The sequence below is a fragment of the Bubalus bubalis genome, chromosome 13 (assembly GCF_019923935.1).
Source record: "Bubalus bubalis isolate 160015118507 breed Murrah chromosome 13, NDDB_SH_1, whole genome shotgun sequence".
Classification (NCBI taxonomy): Eukaryota; Metazoa; Chordata; class Mammalia; order Artiodactyla; family Bovidae; genus Bubalus; species Bubalus bubalis.
This window is the reverse complement of record NC_059169.1, coordinates 75,938,401-75,954,928: the sequence shown is the minus strand read 5'-3', so window position 1 is coordinate 75,954,928 and position 16,528 is coordinate 75,938,401. Positions and strand designations below refer to the sequence as shown.

The following is a 16,528-nucleotide window of genomic DNA, read 5'->3' as shown; positions in this document are numbered from 1 at the left end:
AGAGGGGCAGGTTTGAAGATTAAAAGCAAGAATTGAACTTTTGATATTGTACAGGTGAGGTGCCTAAGCGGTGTCTTGAGAGTAATCTCCATTCCTATGATTTCCATGAGACGGGATCTTCCTCCTAAATCTCTTGCTCTGGCCCTTCATTCTCTCCTTTTCAGGGAGGGAGAAAGTAAATCCGCTTGCCTGGACAGAACACAGTGAACCCTTGACTAACACGGGTTTGAGCTGTGTGGGTCCACTCACATATCCTGTACTACAATATGGCATCATCCATGCTTGGATATGGAACCCAGGACAGGGAGGGCCGGCTGCAAAGCTACACTCGGATTTTTCATCACATGTACGTCACTCGAGGGTCACCTGTACTCATTTCCATCAGCTTCTCCACATGTGATGTGGCACATACAGATACAGGCTCTGCGGGAAGCAGCCTGTGGTCCTCAGTGCTGCCTGTGGTCCTCGGTGCTGCCTGTGGCTGGAAGCTCAACCCCCAGGTCAGCATCAGGGAGCCCACCACGGCTGCAGATCTCAGTCCCATGATCCGGTTCAGCCTTAATCAGGAGTAACAAGCTGGTGTTGGTATTCCCACATGCTAGACCTGTCTATCTGTCTCTCAGTGGTTTCACACCTTGGCCCGCTTCTACCTGTGTAAGGTTGGACATGTCCTGTTCACTCAGCCACATGATCGCGTGCTTGTTTTTAACAGGGGCTTGTTGCAAAAGATACTGCCAGAAAAAACGAAAGCCCTCCCCTATTCTAACGCCTTCCTATATTCCTTGTGAGAGTCAAGGATCGAATCTTCCCTGCCCAGTGGGACGATAAACTGCATAGGAATGGGGATTTATTTAAAACTGATGCCAGTAAGCAAAGGGTAATCGGTGATCATTCTACTATTCAGGCAGCTGGCTTCTTGCCTCAACTTTGCAGAGGCTGTATTATTAGAATTGGTGTGGCCTTTCCTGCTTTCTGTTACCAACCCACCCTACCCCCCCTCCACCTACGAGATCCATTCTCTGCTTCTCTCCTTTACAGGTGGTCTGGGTGTTAGTGTATTTATCCTAGCTCTAGTAACCCAAACTTCAGAACTGCTGGGCATACACAGCCAGGTAAAAGGTCATTGCTCACCATCAGGGAATCTAGGGAAGGTGGTCTGACGGTGACGTCTATGAGATATACCAGTTCTATTGTTCCTGTAAAGACAGGTGTCCTAGGTTGGTGTCATGCTGGATATCTGGTCACTTATCAGAGTTTACGTTTGGGAGTTATTTGACACTGCAGCAAAAATGGTCTTTTGACAACAAAGTCAAATAAAACACATTTACAGTGAGGCTTCTGGTTTTTCCTTCCCTTTTCTCTTTCCATCCTATCAGGCACATTATTGCTGGAGTTTATACTGATGAAAGAGGTGATGGGTATTTTGGCATAGTGTATCATTGAAAATAATACTTATCCTCAGAATGAGTATGTAAATTGCATGTGTCACGTCTTGTGTGGGACCCTGCACCTGGTGTGGAATGGAGCGTGGCATTGTTACAGTGCCATTCAGCGGCTTTTACCAGGCGCGGGCACATCAGCAGCTGTGATGCATGCGGCCACAGACACAGAGAGCATGCCCATAAAAAAAAAAAAAAAATCCGTCCTTTTTTTTAATAGAGCCCTGGGTAATTACCCTAACCATTGTTCTATGAGAAAGCCCTGTTTACACCCTTTCATCAGTTTAGGATCTAGATGGGAATGATCACCGGCATTAAGCGGTGAAGGCAACTTGCTTTTTCAATGAAGAAAGGACCAAAAAAAAATAATAGCACCGAAAGATCTCTGCTCCTGAGTCGCCCGTGTTCACAGCCAAGGCTCACCCCACATGAAAAGGATCCTGAGGAGGAGTCTGTCTGACCTTCCTCCTAAACAGAGCCCAAGGATAACGAGGACTGTGTGTTCTGGGGCTGCTTCTACTCTCAGCGCAGGGAGGACGTGGGCTCTGCGTACCCAGCCTACGGGGGAGGGTGGCTGCCCTGAGGGGTGGTGTGGACTGCGGAGGGTCCAGCAGGCATGGGAGCATCTGTCCACCCTGCCCTGGGGCCCGGACGGGGTGTTCTGCGGAAAAGCTACAGAAACGCTGCTCACCTTGAGAAGTAAGCTCTCAGGGCGGGGTCCGTGTTCCTCCAAGATGCCACAGAACATGAAACTGGTTATGAGGTTTGGCCATTCGGTATGGAGTAAGATGGGAAACTATGGGACTACTTACCCCCAAATGGGAAAAAAAAAATGAGTACACAAGAAAAGGCAACATCACGACAAAAAGAGATGGCCCCCAGAAGTCTTACTTACATTGAGTGAGGATGCCGGTTAAGGCGTTTTTGAAGTTCTCCTTGGCCTCCTCCATCTCCTGCTCATGGGTGGCCTTCTCGTTCATCAGCCGGCGCACGTGGCTGTTGGCTGACTGCACCATGGAGTAGAAGTGGTTTGCGGACCGCCGGTTCACCTCCCCTCGCTCGATCCAGGACAGCAGCACCGTGATGGCCTCTGAAAACTTGCTGTCGTCTGCAAACGGAAGACCACCAAGTTCAAATCATGCCAAGGCAAGGTCTTGGTTTTCACTTCGGGTCCTCTCCAAAGGCATAGCACAGTCCATCCTGTGTATATGTGAGTGTGTGTTAGTTGCTGAATCGTGACCGACTCTTTGAGACCCCATGGACTGTAGCCCGCCAGGCTCCTCTGTCCATGGAATTCTCCAGGCCAGAATACTGGAGTGGGTAGCCATTCCCTTCTCCAGATCTTCCCAACCCAGGGATCTAAGCCGGGTCTCCCGCATTGCAGGCAGATTCTTCACCCTCTGAGCCACTAATGGCCACAACTTGACCTTGTGAGCTTTCCTGCAACTAATGGTTCCCTCATCACTTAGCTTCTCTTTCCTCATCTCACTGCACGGCACTACAAAGCCACCCAAGAAACAAAGAGTGGCTTACCCTCAGACTACCAACTTGGTGAGCCCAGTTTCAGGAGATCTGTTCTGGGGATCCTTTGAAATATGACACAGCTGCATTCTTCCACCAAACCCAGATTTCTCTTTCTCAAGACTGGCTCAAAAAACTGTTACCTGTTTGGCCTCCAGTTGATTTCCTTATTCTTTTATTGGTAACGGCATACAGCAATATCAGTTTTCTGACTTAGGATCTGCTGAGTTATGGTCAGGATGTGGATGACGGGTGAAATTACTTTTAAAAGTAGTCATGATGTAAGATATTGTTCCCAAGCTAGTAGTAGCAATAGGTCAAATTCTTGTTCTGCTGCAGTTCAAAACCAATTTCGCTTTAGGTTTACTATAACATATTTGATTATGGTGAAAACTAGACCATTTCCATGCTTTCAACAAAAGAGGACCTGTTTCTGGGGGGTGTTGGGGTCAGTGTGTGTGTTGGGGAAGGCTGCTAGAGATCCATTTGTATTTGATTTAGGAGTATGGGGCTTGGGGTAGAGGCCAGGAGGTTCCACCTGTAAAGTAAGTGATAAAGTTCATTTCAAAAGAAAGCAAATAGACTTGCCTGTTTGCAAACAGTTACTGGAGCAGATCTCTGTTGTACGGCTTAGACATGGGAAAAAAGTAAGTTTGGAGGTGATTAATTGGAACCGGAAGTTGTATGTCAGTTATTACAACATAAATCAATCCTACTGCTGCAAGCGCTGGGCTTGTTTTCTAAACTTGAGAAGTCTTTCATTTTTGTATTTTTCTAGCCTCTAAAAACATAATTTATGAAAAATATCCTAGAAGCGAACACATTATAAATTAATTATACTTCAATAAGAATTATTGTAAAAATAAAGAAAACAAAAATATCCTGCATTTTCCAAGGAAACGGAGTCAGGGTCCTAAATATCAGGAGGAAAATTAAGACTAAAAGATTCAGATACTTACTCATTTATTTGACAAATACAGAGCGGCTACTATGTTCCTTCCATTAGAGGAACACCAGAGACATCCTTATACGCTGTGTATGTGTGTGCACTATTGTTTATATATTATATATTGGTCATATATACATACACACAAATCCATATTCACACACACACATACATACATATATGCACACACACTCCAGATGAACAGATAGAGGGTGATTCATATTTAGCAAAGGAATCTTATTTTATTTTACTACCCAGACGTTTTCTAATCAGGCACTGTTAGTATTTTACACCCCATACGAAGCGTGCATTTGCAGAGTGCTTTCTGAGTTTTGCAGAGTGCTACAGAAAAACCCTTAATCCCTTTTCTCCCAGGCATCCCCTCCCAAACCAGGGCACGACTTCACGGCTGCGGCTGCTGCCTGCCCCAGAAGTACGTGTACTGTACGTAGGCAGGCTAGCCTGACCCGTGCCCGTGGAGCGGGTTCTGCCCTCTCCAGGCTGGAAATCGCGCTGCTGATGGGCCACCATCTCTAGTCCTCTCCCGCCCAGGTGGTCCCCGTCTGGGCTTGGGGATCAAAGCTTTATTCCTGAGCAAACCTGCCCCCGGGGCCCTCACGCTTTGATCCGAGGAGATAACTGGCCTGAGGAAGGCCCACAGGGCAGCCTGCACAGGAAGGACTCCAGTTTCCTTGCCAATTTCAACCTGCCGCTGAGCGAGCATGTGCACGCGTTCAGCGTCACGGCTGGCCCACACAGTTCTGCTAACTCTGGGATTTCAGTCTGAGTTCAACCCTTAGTGAACTCCAGCTGCACGAGTTTCTTATTTCATTTCATGGATCGGAGCAGGCTAGTACAGAGTCCATCATACAACTTAACACCGTGTTCAGCCCGAGGAGAGGCCCAAAATTTAGCATGATGCTTGTGGGAGCCCCACTGAGACACTTACAGTCAGAATAAACTCTGCCTCCCTTCCACTCTCTGCCTCTCTTCCTGCCCATGTATGTTAGGAGAATGGGCCTCCAAAAAGACAGCAGAAATATACCTGATGCCTTTAAGAAATCTTTTCTACCTGGCCCCCGGCTTCTTAAAAGATAACAACAGAAAAGGGAACTCTTGACTTCATGGACCATTCTCCCCCTTTGCTGTGACATTTTCATCTCTGTGTAACACAAAGAAAAATCCTAAACGTTTTTGTTATGGGGCTTCCGAGAGAGAGACAGAGAGAGAGCAAGAGAGAGAGACAACGAGAGAGAGCGAGCGAGCATGCACAAACAACGGGGCCCCATCTTCCTTTCACCCATGAATGGGCACGGTTTTTCTTCTCTTGCTTGTGGCTACACAGATCATAAATACCCTTAGTGTCAGGAAGAACACACTTAAATTTTAAAAACAGATGTTTGCTCAAATGATCTAAAAGCCACATTTTATTGCTCTTCACTCTTAGACCTAAAGTGTAAGTTCACCAGTAGATTATAGTTAATACATAGTTTTCAGAGAGAGAGCAATTTTAGGATTAAGCAATTAAAAATACACAATGAAAAAGCAGTGAAAAAGTAAGTAGGCAAGAGACTTGCTATTGTCATAACAAGCAATAGTAGGCAGATTCCATTTTCTCAATATATGTGAATAAAATACAATACATATTATATGTTGTATATATCATATACATATGTACATATGGCTTAGTATATAGTTTTGAAAACTTCCAGTTTCATCATTTCTGAATTTTCTGTGGCAGACTCATGGATGACTGATGCACTACATTTAAATTAACCATGAAAACATTAGTTAACATGTGATTGGTTAAGTCTAGTCAATATTTGTTGCCATGCAAGAAGTGAATTTATATTAATTAAGACTAAGCCGGCAGCTCCTTCTGAATGGCTACATGAGTGTGTTGGGAGTGGTCATTTTCAATATCCAAATGAAAATTCAATTCTGCCTTCAGGGGAAAGATCACTAAGAAAACAGAAAACAATATAAACTAATTTAAACAGGACATAGATTGCAGCACTATTAAAGCTATTTATGTGGAAAGAAATTAACACGGCTCATAAAAATCACATCCAAGATGCAATTAGAAAAATTCCAAACAGTTTTTGTGAACACGCTTGGACTTAACTCTGAACATTAGTGCCCTTTAGAAAAGAGAATGGTCAAACACATCTTCTTCACACTAAGAACTGGGAAAGTTTGCATATTATGGAGCGACTATGGACCATCTGGTTTTCCCTAGTGGATAAGACGGTAAAGAATCTGCCTGCAATGCACAAGACCTGGGTTCAATCCTTGGGTCAGGAAGATCCCCTGAAGAAGGGAATGGCAACCCACTCCAGTGTTCTTGCCTGGAGAATTCCATGACAGAGGAGCCTGACGGGCTATTTACTGCCCACGGGGTTGCAAAGAGTCGGACACAACTGAGCGACTTTCACTTTCACATGGGCCATTTATTTGCTCACTAAAAATTCTCCAGTGTTTCCTAATCAGGGACCTCGCAATGTCACACCTGGATTACTGCAATCATTTGTTCCATGGCCTCCCTTGATTGGCATTTCCCCTTTCAATCCATTAGCTGTTCCTTTGTCATGGTCCTCTTTGTTAACACAGTTTTGACCAGAGATATAGTAATATCTCTTTTGTTACCTGAACAGTATGGACTGGAGACTTATCAATACGTTTTCAGAGAGTGATACCATGAACATCACCGGGCGAAGTTGTTTGAGCTTAAAATTGATCAAGGGTTCACTGTACAAATTATGATTGTCATTATCTTTCACATTTTGCTCCATTAGGTTTCTGTTCCAGCCTTGTGTATATTATAAATTTTCAAAAATGATGCATTGCAAAACTTTGAATGAAAAAGAATTTTTTAGTGAATCTTGTGCAGATACCTTGATTGTCTGAGTGACATATATACTAGTGTTTCAGAAGATGCCAGTTCTTCGGAATATAGTTCTGATTCAGACAATGTGAATATTAGAACAACAAAAAGACAAAAAACCTTAGTGATTGATTCTGACACGAAAAGTGAAAATGAAAGTCATGGTGCTGGACTTCCTTTGCTTCTACATATGAGTGGATTGAAGACAACATTTCATGAAAATTAGAAGACTTTACACGGGTGTGCCAGGTGTAACTATTGCATATAATAACCCGTCAAGTGTTAATAAAATAACAGAATTATTTTTTTGGCCGGTCAAAATAAAAATAGCCAGCCTCAGATATTAGTTTCTGCAAAAAAACTAAAAAAAAAAAACAGTTAAAAATGAGTTAAGCACCCTGCCCTTGTCTCCCTAATTCTGCATGTGCTGTGTACTCATCCTAGGGTCCCTGGAGATCCTGGTCGACCCAGCTAACTGGTCTGCTTCCCTCAAGAGTCAGCCTAAGTGCTTTTCATAAAGGAAGCTTTCCTGTAACCCTAACATGAATCAAGGATCCCTTTGCTAATGTTCCCACAATTCCTTACATATCCTGCTATTAAAACATTAGTCATTCTGTACAGTAATTGTTGGTTCATGTACCAACTGGCCTTCTAAACCTCTGAAGTGTCAGGATGAGAAGAAAATTTCCAAGACATATTTAAACCTTCTGTTCACTCTGAGTTTTCCCCTTTGTACTTTATTTCATTACACTCTGTGTCTAATAGATTTGTAGTGCATTAGTACTGGAAAGTTACAGCAAGTCCAATGGTCAAGAGTTGATAATAAACATTTTAATTTCATGTTGAAGAGTATTTTCACGTTGTCCACCAGAGATAAATGTTCTCATGGCACTTAGGCTGGCTGGTCCTTTTATCCTTCAGGCCTCTGAGGTTATTTCCATTAGCAATGAAAGTTAAGAGTGATCTCAGAAAATTACACAGAAGTCTTCCACAGTAAGCTAACCAGCTTATCCAATGACTTAAAAATCTTTTGAAAGTTTCTTTTTTTTTTTTTTAATTCTGGAAAAGTAATAACCTTTGCATTTAACCTTGTATTTAGCTTTTTAATTCTGGGAAGGGAATGACTTAGCTTTGTGAGGACTAAAGAATATTATAATGATGGTCACACTTCAATGTTGCTACCTGAATCCATACCCAGTTCATTTTATTTCTAGTTACTTCAGAATTTGTCAACCTCTCTCCCTATCCCCCTTTCTCATGTGTATTCAGCATGAGGCACGCAGTAGGCATTTTAAAAATTGCACATGGGATACATGCCTGCATTCTAAGTTGCTTCAGTTGTGTCTGACTCTTTGTGACCCCTTGGACTGTAGCCCACCAGGCTCCTCTGTCCATGGGATTCTCCAGACAAGAATACTGGGTGGGTTGCCATGTCCTTCTCAAGGGGGGATGTTTCAGAACCAGGGATCAGCTGTTTCCTGCACTGGCAGGTGAGTTCTTTACCACTAGCGCCACCTGGGAAGCTCACATATGGGATACATCTCTCCTATTCAAAGACCATAAGCATGAGCCTCATTCTGGGGCGTGTTGAAAGTACAGTCTCACCCTTACTCAGGCCTCCTGACTCAGAATCTGCATCCTCATCCAAGTGTTTCATATGCACATTGAAACTGGAGAAGACCTGGAAGAAATTACTCAATAAAAACCAAGGAAACTGGTTAGGAGCTTACCTAACTGCAAAAGATCATGAAAACCGGAAATGGAAAGGGGCATCTGAGAGAGGGGAGAATACTGAAAGATCTTCACGTGACTCCCGTGAGATTTATGAATCTCTGTCCGCAAACCCTCCACTCCCACTTAAAGAACAGTGGCTTAAACATCAGTCATCCTTATGCCAGAAAAAGAATGTGAAAAATAAGTCAAAGTCTTGGAAATGGGCACTGAGAGCGCAGCAGATTTTTTCGATGGAATGCCAGACTGGAGGACCCTCTGGGGTTTTCTGATTTTACTGGGGTGTGAATCTCCAACTGTCATTGACTAGGCTATTTTACCATGCTTTAGGGACACAACGTAAATTGTGAAAACTGATAATGCAAATAATTCTTCTCTGTAATAATGAAAATAAATTTTTGTCCAAAAGAAAATGTAAGTCTTTACAAAGCAAACTCTCTTTTGAACCAGTTTTAACATCTTACTCGTTCTCTCATTAATTAATGCCTTAAATAAAATCACTGACACATGTTCATTTCATATTTGTAAGACAGTCATGATTCCATTGTCACGGCATCCTCGAGCAACCACTGACTATAAGCTCCTCGGAGGCAGGGCCCACGCCATGGTTGTATCTGAAACCCCAGGCAGGGCACAGAGCCCAGGGCCCAACAGGTGGGCACTCGGTGACCTTTAATCAAATGGATGCACAGACAATGAAGGGGAAGGGGAAAAGGAATCAAACCGGTAAGCAGTTTCTTCTCCCTCTTTGTGGGCAGAGGAGATCTGGCCCTGAACTTCAGAAGGCAGGGGTGGATGACTTGAGAGAAGAGCACTGAAATATGTACACTACCATATGTAAAACAGATGACCAGTGCAAGTTCGACGCATGAAGCAGGGCACCCAAAGCTGGGGCTCTGGGACCACCCAGAGGGATGGGGTGGGGAGGGAGGGTGGGTTCAGGATTGGGGGGGTGGGCACATGTATACCTCTGGCCGATTCACACTGATGTATGGCAAAAAGCCATCACGATACTGTAAAGTAATCATCCTTCAATTAAAATAAATAAATTAATTATATACATAGGCAGGACAAGAGCCAAGACAATGAACCCTGAATATGAAAACTGAAATGCGTTAGTGGAACCTGATTTCTGGCGGGTCCAGAAAGGAACGATAGGAAGGGAGAGTTCACATTTGAACAAAATGTCCCAAGAATGAGAGGAAAAAAGTAAGACATTCTACAATGCTTTTCAAAGAAATGGGGGTGGACGCACACACAAACATACTGAATGATGTGTCTATAAAATTGTCCCTGGTTTCTGGCTTGATAGGTAGAGATAACTTAAGGTGTACATATTGATCCAGGCAGAATGGCTATTTCAGGATGGCACTACAACATCCCCCAAATTTTACCATGTGTTCCTAAAACATGGACATCCCAAAACAAAGCTCCATCTCTGGCTGCTCAATTAACCATCAGAAGGCGTGGTACCTCACCTACCCTTCAGATCACGGATAGCATGAAAAGCTACAGAGATGATTAATACTTTCCCCCCTACCCGGTGGCTCAGCGGTAAAGTATCTGTCTGCAATGCAGGAGACGCAGGTTCAATCCCTGGGTTCAGAAGATCCCTTGGAGGAGGGAAATGGCAACCCACTCCAGTGTTCTTGCCTGGAGAATTCCATGGACAGAGGAGCCTGGCAGGCCATAGTTCATGGGGTCACAAAGAGTCAGAGTCAGACACAATTTAGTGACTAAATAACAACAACAACCCTACCCTACAAGCTCACTCTCTGTTTCTCTCTCTCTCACACACACAATCTCTCAGATTTAGCACATGAACATGCACTGATTATTCCTGCTTTTGGATCAGGCAAAATGTGAGTAGATGAAATGGCCCATCTCGCCTCTGTGAAGGTCAGTAATGCCAAAGAAGTGATTCTCAAACAGGCTCCCATGCTTCACATCTCCTGTGTCCTGAGAAGGAAGTCCGGCTTTCAGCTAATGGAATTTCCACTTGGCTCATAGCATTATTGATTCTTTCTTTCTTAGAACCATAAATGTTGACAACCATCTCAGTAAGACGCTGGCAACCTCTTCCACCCTTTCTTCCTCTGCTAGGCTGTTTCGGGGCCATTCCGTATGCAAATCAGAGACAAGTCCTTGGAAATTAGGAATGTTGATCCCAGGAAGACTGTATCCTGGATGACACATGGGAAACAGGGAGTCCCAAGGACACTGCTTGTAAAGCTTTGTAAAACTTCACCTGAGGCCGAGAGAAACCATTCTTTCATCACATGGTGAAAGATTATGTGAAGTTTTCTAAAAGGGGGAATAGTACACAAAAACTTTGAAATGCTCTTGCCAGGAGAAATCCCCCCATGAATCAGGAAATCATCTCTCCTCACTGTCTAATCAATCTCTTCCTTCCACAGTCCAAACACAAGGCTCCTCCCGGGGTGGATGGTCTGTCTTAGAAAGGCAGAAATTCATTATCTCATCTGCCGGGTGCTACCGTCTCCAATAAAGCACAATTATGCTGGTATTGAGCCCCTTCTCACTTTCTCAAAGCCGTGCTATAAACTTTGCATCTGTGAGAAGTTACTTTCTAGTCAGTCTTCATTAAGTGGAATCGTCTCAGAACGATGTCTATTTAATCCGCGGGGTGCCCACTAATTTTCTTTTTTAGAATCTGCATTAACCTTAACAGACGTTGGGCGTTTGGTGCCTTAGACACTACACAGTTGCAACTCAGTGTCTCGTCTGACTTCAGAAGGCCCAGAGGTCACTGGAACGGGGCTACCTGGTCCCAGGAGGTTGGCCATCTCTCATCCCAGAACAGTGCTTTGTAAATGCCTGGATCACTCAAGTAAACCGCAACTAAACGCAAACTCTGTAAGGCAGGGGCTTTGTGTTCCCCTGGCCTCACAGTGTCAGGGGTCCAGCAGAGCGCTCAGGGATGCGTGTGGAGTGAATGAATGATAGCTGAGGGCATGTCCCCATGCCCTCCCCATGCTTTCATTCCTGGTGTTGTGGCCGGAAATGCAACATGCTCACACACTCCCGACAGCGAAGGAAGAGAGAAATGGAATAACCTACTGAGCATCTACTATTAAGCATAGTTTTAACACTGGGCAGGACATGGAGGGCCTTGTGGGTCATAACAAAGACTTGGCCAGAGGGGAAGGTTGAGGGGAAGGGATACTTAGGGAGTTTGGGATGGACGTGTACATACTGCTATATTTAAAATGGAAAACCAGCAAGGACCTGGTGTATAGCACTGGGAACTCTACTGTTATGTGGCAGCCTGGATGGGAGGGAAGTCTGGGGGGAATGGATACATGTATAGGTATGGCTGAGTCCCTTTGCTATTCACCTGAAATGACCACAACATTGTTGATCAGCTATACCTCAATACAAAATAAAAGCTTTTTTAAAAAAGATTCAGGTAGTACAGATTTTGCTGGATAAAGCTGATTTTCCACAAGAAAATTGTAAGGATAAACAAGTATGATATAAAAGAGGGGAAAAAATGCTTGTAATAAACCTGAGATAGCAAGATTTCTCATGGGAGGAAAAAAAAATCAAATCCAATTAGGTATTTTCAGATTGCATTTCCATTTCCTTTCTGACCCAGGCTTATTTTACCTGAGGTCTTGATGGCATTTATATCCCCATATTGAGGAAAATCATCTTCAGGGAAACAGTTTCCTTGGCTCCTCCTGTCTGGCTTTTCAGTGTTACAAGGAGCATGGAGTGGATTTCCTCTCTGAGGCAGCCAATTTCCTAAGCAATTAAATGCTGTTTATGTTCCAAACTCTGCTCTGGTTGAAACTGTCAAGCTTGATACTACCTGACTGTTGCCTGAGATGTCGTCCAGGCTAGTTCATTCTACTGTAACTGCACTCTACTAAAACTTCCAATCTGTTCTCTCCTCAAGGGATCACACAGTGCTTGGCAAAGGTGCCGCTTCTAAATTCTGCATATTATGCTCTTCTATATAAATATATATTTTTGAAATGGCAGGGTTTGTAAATGACTTTACCAAACGGATACCCCAGTCTGCTATCCTCTTACAGGAAAGGCCACGCTGTGTGGCTTGTACGTGCAGACACTCTGGCGCTGGCTTCTTAAAAAGAACATTAATGCAGATGCCAAGCTTTCCTGAAATTCCTCCACGGGGTCACAGCGGCAGGGTGCACGTCTCTGTCACTTCTTGGTGTGGACATGATCAAATGCAGCATAGCTGATGTAGTACGTTTAGCTGATATACACAATGTGTATCAGTAGTGATACTGATATACACAATGTAATCAGCAGTGTTAGTTGCTCAGTCGTGTCCAACTCTTTGAGACTCCATGACTGGAGCCCGCCAGGCTCTTCTGTCCATGGGATTCTCCAGGCAAGAATACTGGAGTGGGTTGCCATTCCCTTCTCCAGGATATCTTCCTGATCCAGGGATCAAACCCAGATCTCCTGTGTTGCAGGCAGATTCTTCAGTTGTCTGAGCTACAGGAAGACAATGTGCTGGATAGTGAAGGAAAAATTATTTGTTCCGAGATCAACATTCCTGCTTGAGAAGGGTGGTCTTTCTCACTCTGCCCACTCCTTATGGATTCTGGTCTGAACAGAAAAGTGAGAGGGTGTCTACGTTTGCATTTTATATGTTTTTTTATTAAAGGGACAGCCACAGCCTATGTATTCATGATGGCAGGGCTCGCCTTTGCAGAGAGCCAGAGCACGTGCCAAGGGGCATTGGTAAGAGGGACTCCACGGTTATGTCAACTGAAGAAAGTTCCACAAGGCCTAAGTCATTGGGCACCGCAGCTGCTGACTTTCAACACAGCCTGAAAGGAATTCAGAGCAGGGATTAGGCACGTGGCACTCTGTGCTCTGGGAACACCGGCAGAACGGACCTCCAGATAGGCAGGTATTTTCGGGAGGAAGTTTCATGAGCCCAGATTCTTGCCTTGCCCCTCACGGAGAAAAGTACTAAAACCGTTTACCAAGATGTCTGTTCCTCGTGACTAGCAGCAACCTTGTACTGAGATGCCTGCTTGGTGGCAGGTAGCCCCTTCACCAAAATCACGCATACACTTCCTCCTTTACCTGTAACTCTGGAAAAGCTCCTCAGAGCCATCTTAAGAGGCTGTCTTCTGAGCTGCAGTCCTCAGTAAGACACTGAATAAACTCAACTCACAGCTCTCCGAAGGTGCGTTTTTCAAAAAATTTTCCAGGTCCACAGTTTCAGAGGGGCATTTCAGTGGCAATTACATCTGATTAAGGGTCCCCAAGGCCAGAGGAGAGGATGAAGACTAGAAGCAGAAGTCTTTTTTTTTTTTAATTCTTTTTTAGGACTTCCTTGGTGGCCCAGGGGTTAAGAATCTACCTGTCAGTGCAAGGGATGCGGGTTCAATTTCTGATCTGGGAAGATTCTTCAGGTTGTGGGGCAACTAAGCCCGCCCTAGAGCCTGAGCTCTGCAACAAGAGAAACCACAGCAACGAGAAGCCTGCGCACAGCAAGTGCAGAGTAGCGACCACTCACCGCAACTAGAGAAAGCCCATGTGCGGCGACAAAGACTCAGGGAAGCCAAAGGTAAATGAATAAATAAATAAATGATTTTAAAAAATTCTTTAAAAAAAAAATAGAATGTCAACTTTTTATCTTCCAAAAATAGGTCTGGGGCAGCTTTTCAAGTTTCCTTTAGTGAAAACACACAATCCACTTTGAACACTGCCAGCTAGGCTCTAAAACACTCCCAAGGATAAATCACATCTCTCCTCTCCTAAGAGTCCTTCATGACTTCTGCACTGTTTATGGAACAAAGCCCAGATCCAGCGGCAGCCCTCGGGGCTCCCCCGTCTGGCCCCACAGTGGGTTCCCAGCATCACCTTCACTCCTGTGAGCTTCCAAGTGGCTCTCATGTTCCCCAGAGGAGGCAACGTGCCTCCCTGTTTCTGTGCCCAATTCCCCATCTGCTTCCCTGTGTCTTTTTTCCTAGGGCTCCCGCCTCTGACAAGAATGCCTTTGGACCCTTTCTTCCCCTGGTGGGGGGGAATTCTTGTTTCTCTTGCAAGGTTCAAGCTCCGCCTCCTCTGTGAAAGCTTTCTTGACACCTCCCTCAACATCACGCTCACGTGTCGCTGAGTTCCCAAGCGTGCTGCTCACATACTGATGGACCACTGTGTCGGTGGCTTTGTCACAGCACGTTGTTTCCTTGTAGACACTTGTGTGTGGCCAGCGACCACGACCTGTGTTCTCTCTTTAAAACCTGACATGCCGGATAACTGAGGAGGGGTTGACCGCCACCTGCCTGTACAGTGCACCCATGTTGCTGGGGTCAACAACTCTGATCAAGAAAGAAACAACTCACACACATGTCCTCCTACCTTCAAAATCTGGACCCTTCCCAACCATCTGTGGTTCACTGCGGCAGGTACTAAAGCCTCTGTCTGTCTCTCCCAGAGTCTCAAACCCGGGAGAGGAGCACAGAAAGCATTCAAAGAAATGAAGTGCTCTCACTTCTAAACCTCATTCTTCTGCAGCTGTTAGCAGGGTCCCTTCCACTCTGGCTCTAAAGACAGAGGGGCCCTCTTCTACATTTCTCTTCTGTCCCGCATGGGTCCCAGCTTGGTTTCTGATGAGCCTCTGGGGAAGCTTGGTTAAGAGCCCAGTGGAGGTGCAGACCATACAGATCAGCAGGAGCCCTGGGACCGCCCAGCCCCACAGGAGGAGACACGGGCTCATTCAACACGGTGGGAACCTGGTAGCCTGCTTTGCAGTTGTACAGGAGCTCTCCTGCCTGTCTTTGCATGAATTTTGTTGAGTGATGAAGGCACCCAATCAGGGAGAACTCAGGGGTGAGGGCCGGGCTCTGTCCAGGGAGCATGAGGAAGCCCAGGTGGGTGACGCCAGCTCTATGAGATCAGGATGCAAAGGGCCAGGAGAGACGCCCGGGGCCTCGGCGCCTGGGGAGGGTGCTGGCATGCGCGGACTCAGAGGAAGCCGGTGCCAGGCTCCTACCTTTGAGCTTCTCGGCCAGCAGGGCGGCCTCGTGCTCCGAGTAGTGCATGATGGGTGGTGGCGAGGGCGGCCGCAGGCGGTCCTCCTCCAGCTTGCGCCGGTGCCGCTCCTCGCGGGCGCGCATCCGCTGCTTGCACTCCCACTCGTAGAAGTCGTCGCGCGCCTGGGCAAAGTCCACGTGCAGGCGGCCCGAATCCTTTTTGTCCGTGCTGGACCCTAAGCGCATCCGGTAACCTGAAACCAATGGGGGAGTCCGGTCACATCACAGGGTCACGAACATGGTCCCGTGCCACTGTCGACAGTCGTGTCCAGGCCATTCAAGGTGAGCCTGGGCGCTCTCGCTGACCTTTTTCCCTTAAGAAGGACATCCTTCCCAGGGGAGGTGGGAAGCTGCCGTCCTCCGCGATTTGGAACGGGGCCAAGATGTATCTGTTACAGATGGGCAGCTAAACTCTTCGCTGGGAAGTGATCTCCAAGCCAGTGTTACCAAGATGATCTCAAGAACCAGGACACCTATCCTAACTCCTTCTTCCCTCTGGCTTCCAGGAAGCTCACAAACAAACGGAGCAGGGAGCTTTTTTTCTACCAGCCCCCTCTGGTTTTTATGGCCTCAATTTTCTATTTTCAACGTACTGTAACTCTACCTCGTAAGCTCACTTACATTCTTTTCAGAAAGTGATGGAGTGTGAGTAAAGAAAGAATATCTATGATATTTAAAAAGGTCTAAGTAGTAAATTCTACCACGCCTCACTCACAGGCTATCGCTTCATTCTGCCACTCCGTTCTCTGTCTCGGCAGCTGTAAAAGCCACAACTACCACGGCAATTTGGTAATACTGTTTTATTTCCACTTATCCTCTGGGGCATGCAGGAGAATATTTTACCTTCAATCAAGAGGCCTTCCTTACAGCCCTCCAGCACCTCATCTGGCACACAGCACTGCACAAACTGTTTGTGTGCAATCTCTGAAGGCCACAGGAACGCGTGTGAGAACCCAGAGCT

General features: G+C 45.6%; 1 protein-coding gene across 7 annotated transcripts in view; it reads right to left on the bottom strand.

Annotated features, from left to right (window-relative positions):
• ENOX1 (ecto-NOX disulfide-thiol exchanger 1) overlaps nt 1-16,528 on the bottom strand; it is a 303,170-nt gene that overhangs the window by 161,252 nt on the left and 125,390 nt on the right. For all 7 annotated transcript variants that reach the window (XM_044926837.2, XM_044926836.2, XM_044926838.2 and 4 more), the window contains exons 6-7: nt 15,528-15,761; nt 2,335-2,547 (exon numbers count right to left, since the gene is read on the bottom strand). In XM_044926837.2, coding sequence (XP_044782772.2) covers nt 2,335-2,547; nt 15,528-15,761 — 447 coding nt within the window. The remainder of the gene's footprint in view (nt 1-2,334; nt 2,548-15,527; nt 15,762-16,528) is intronic.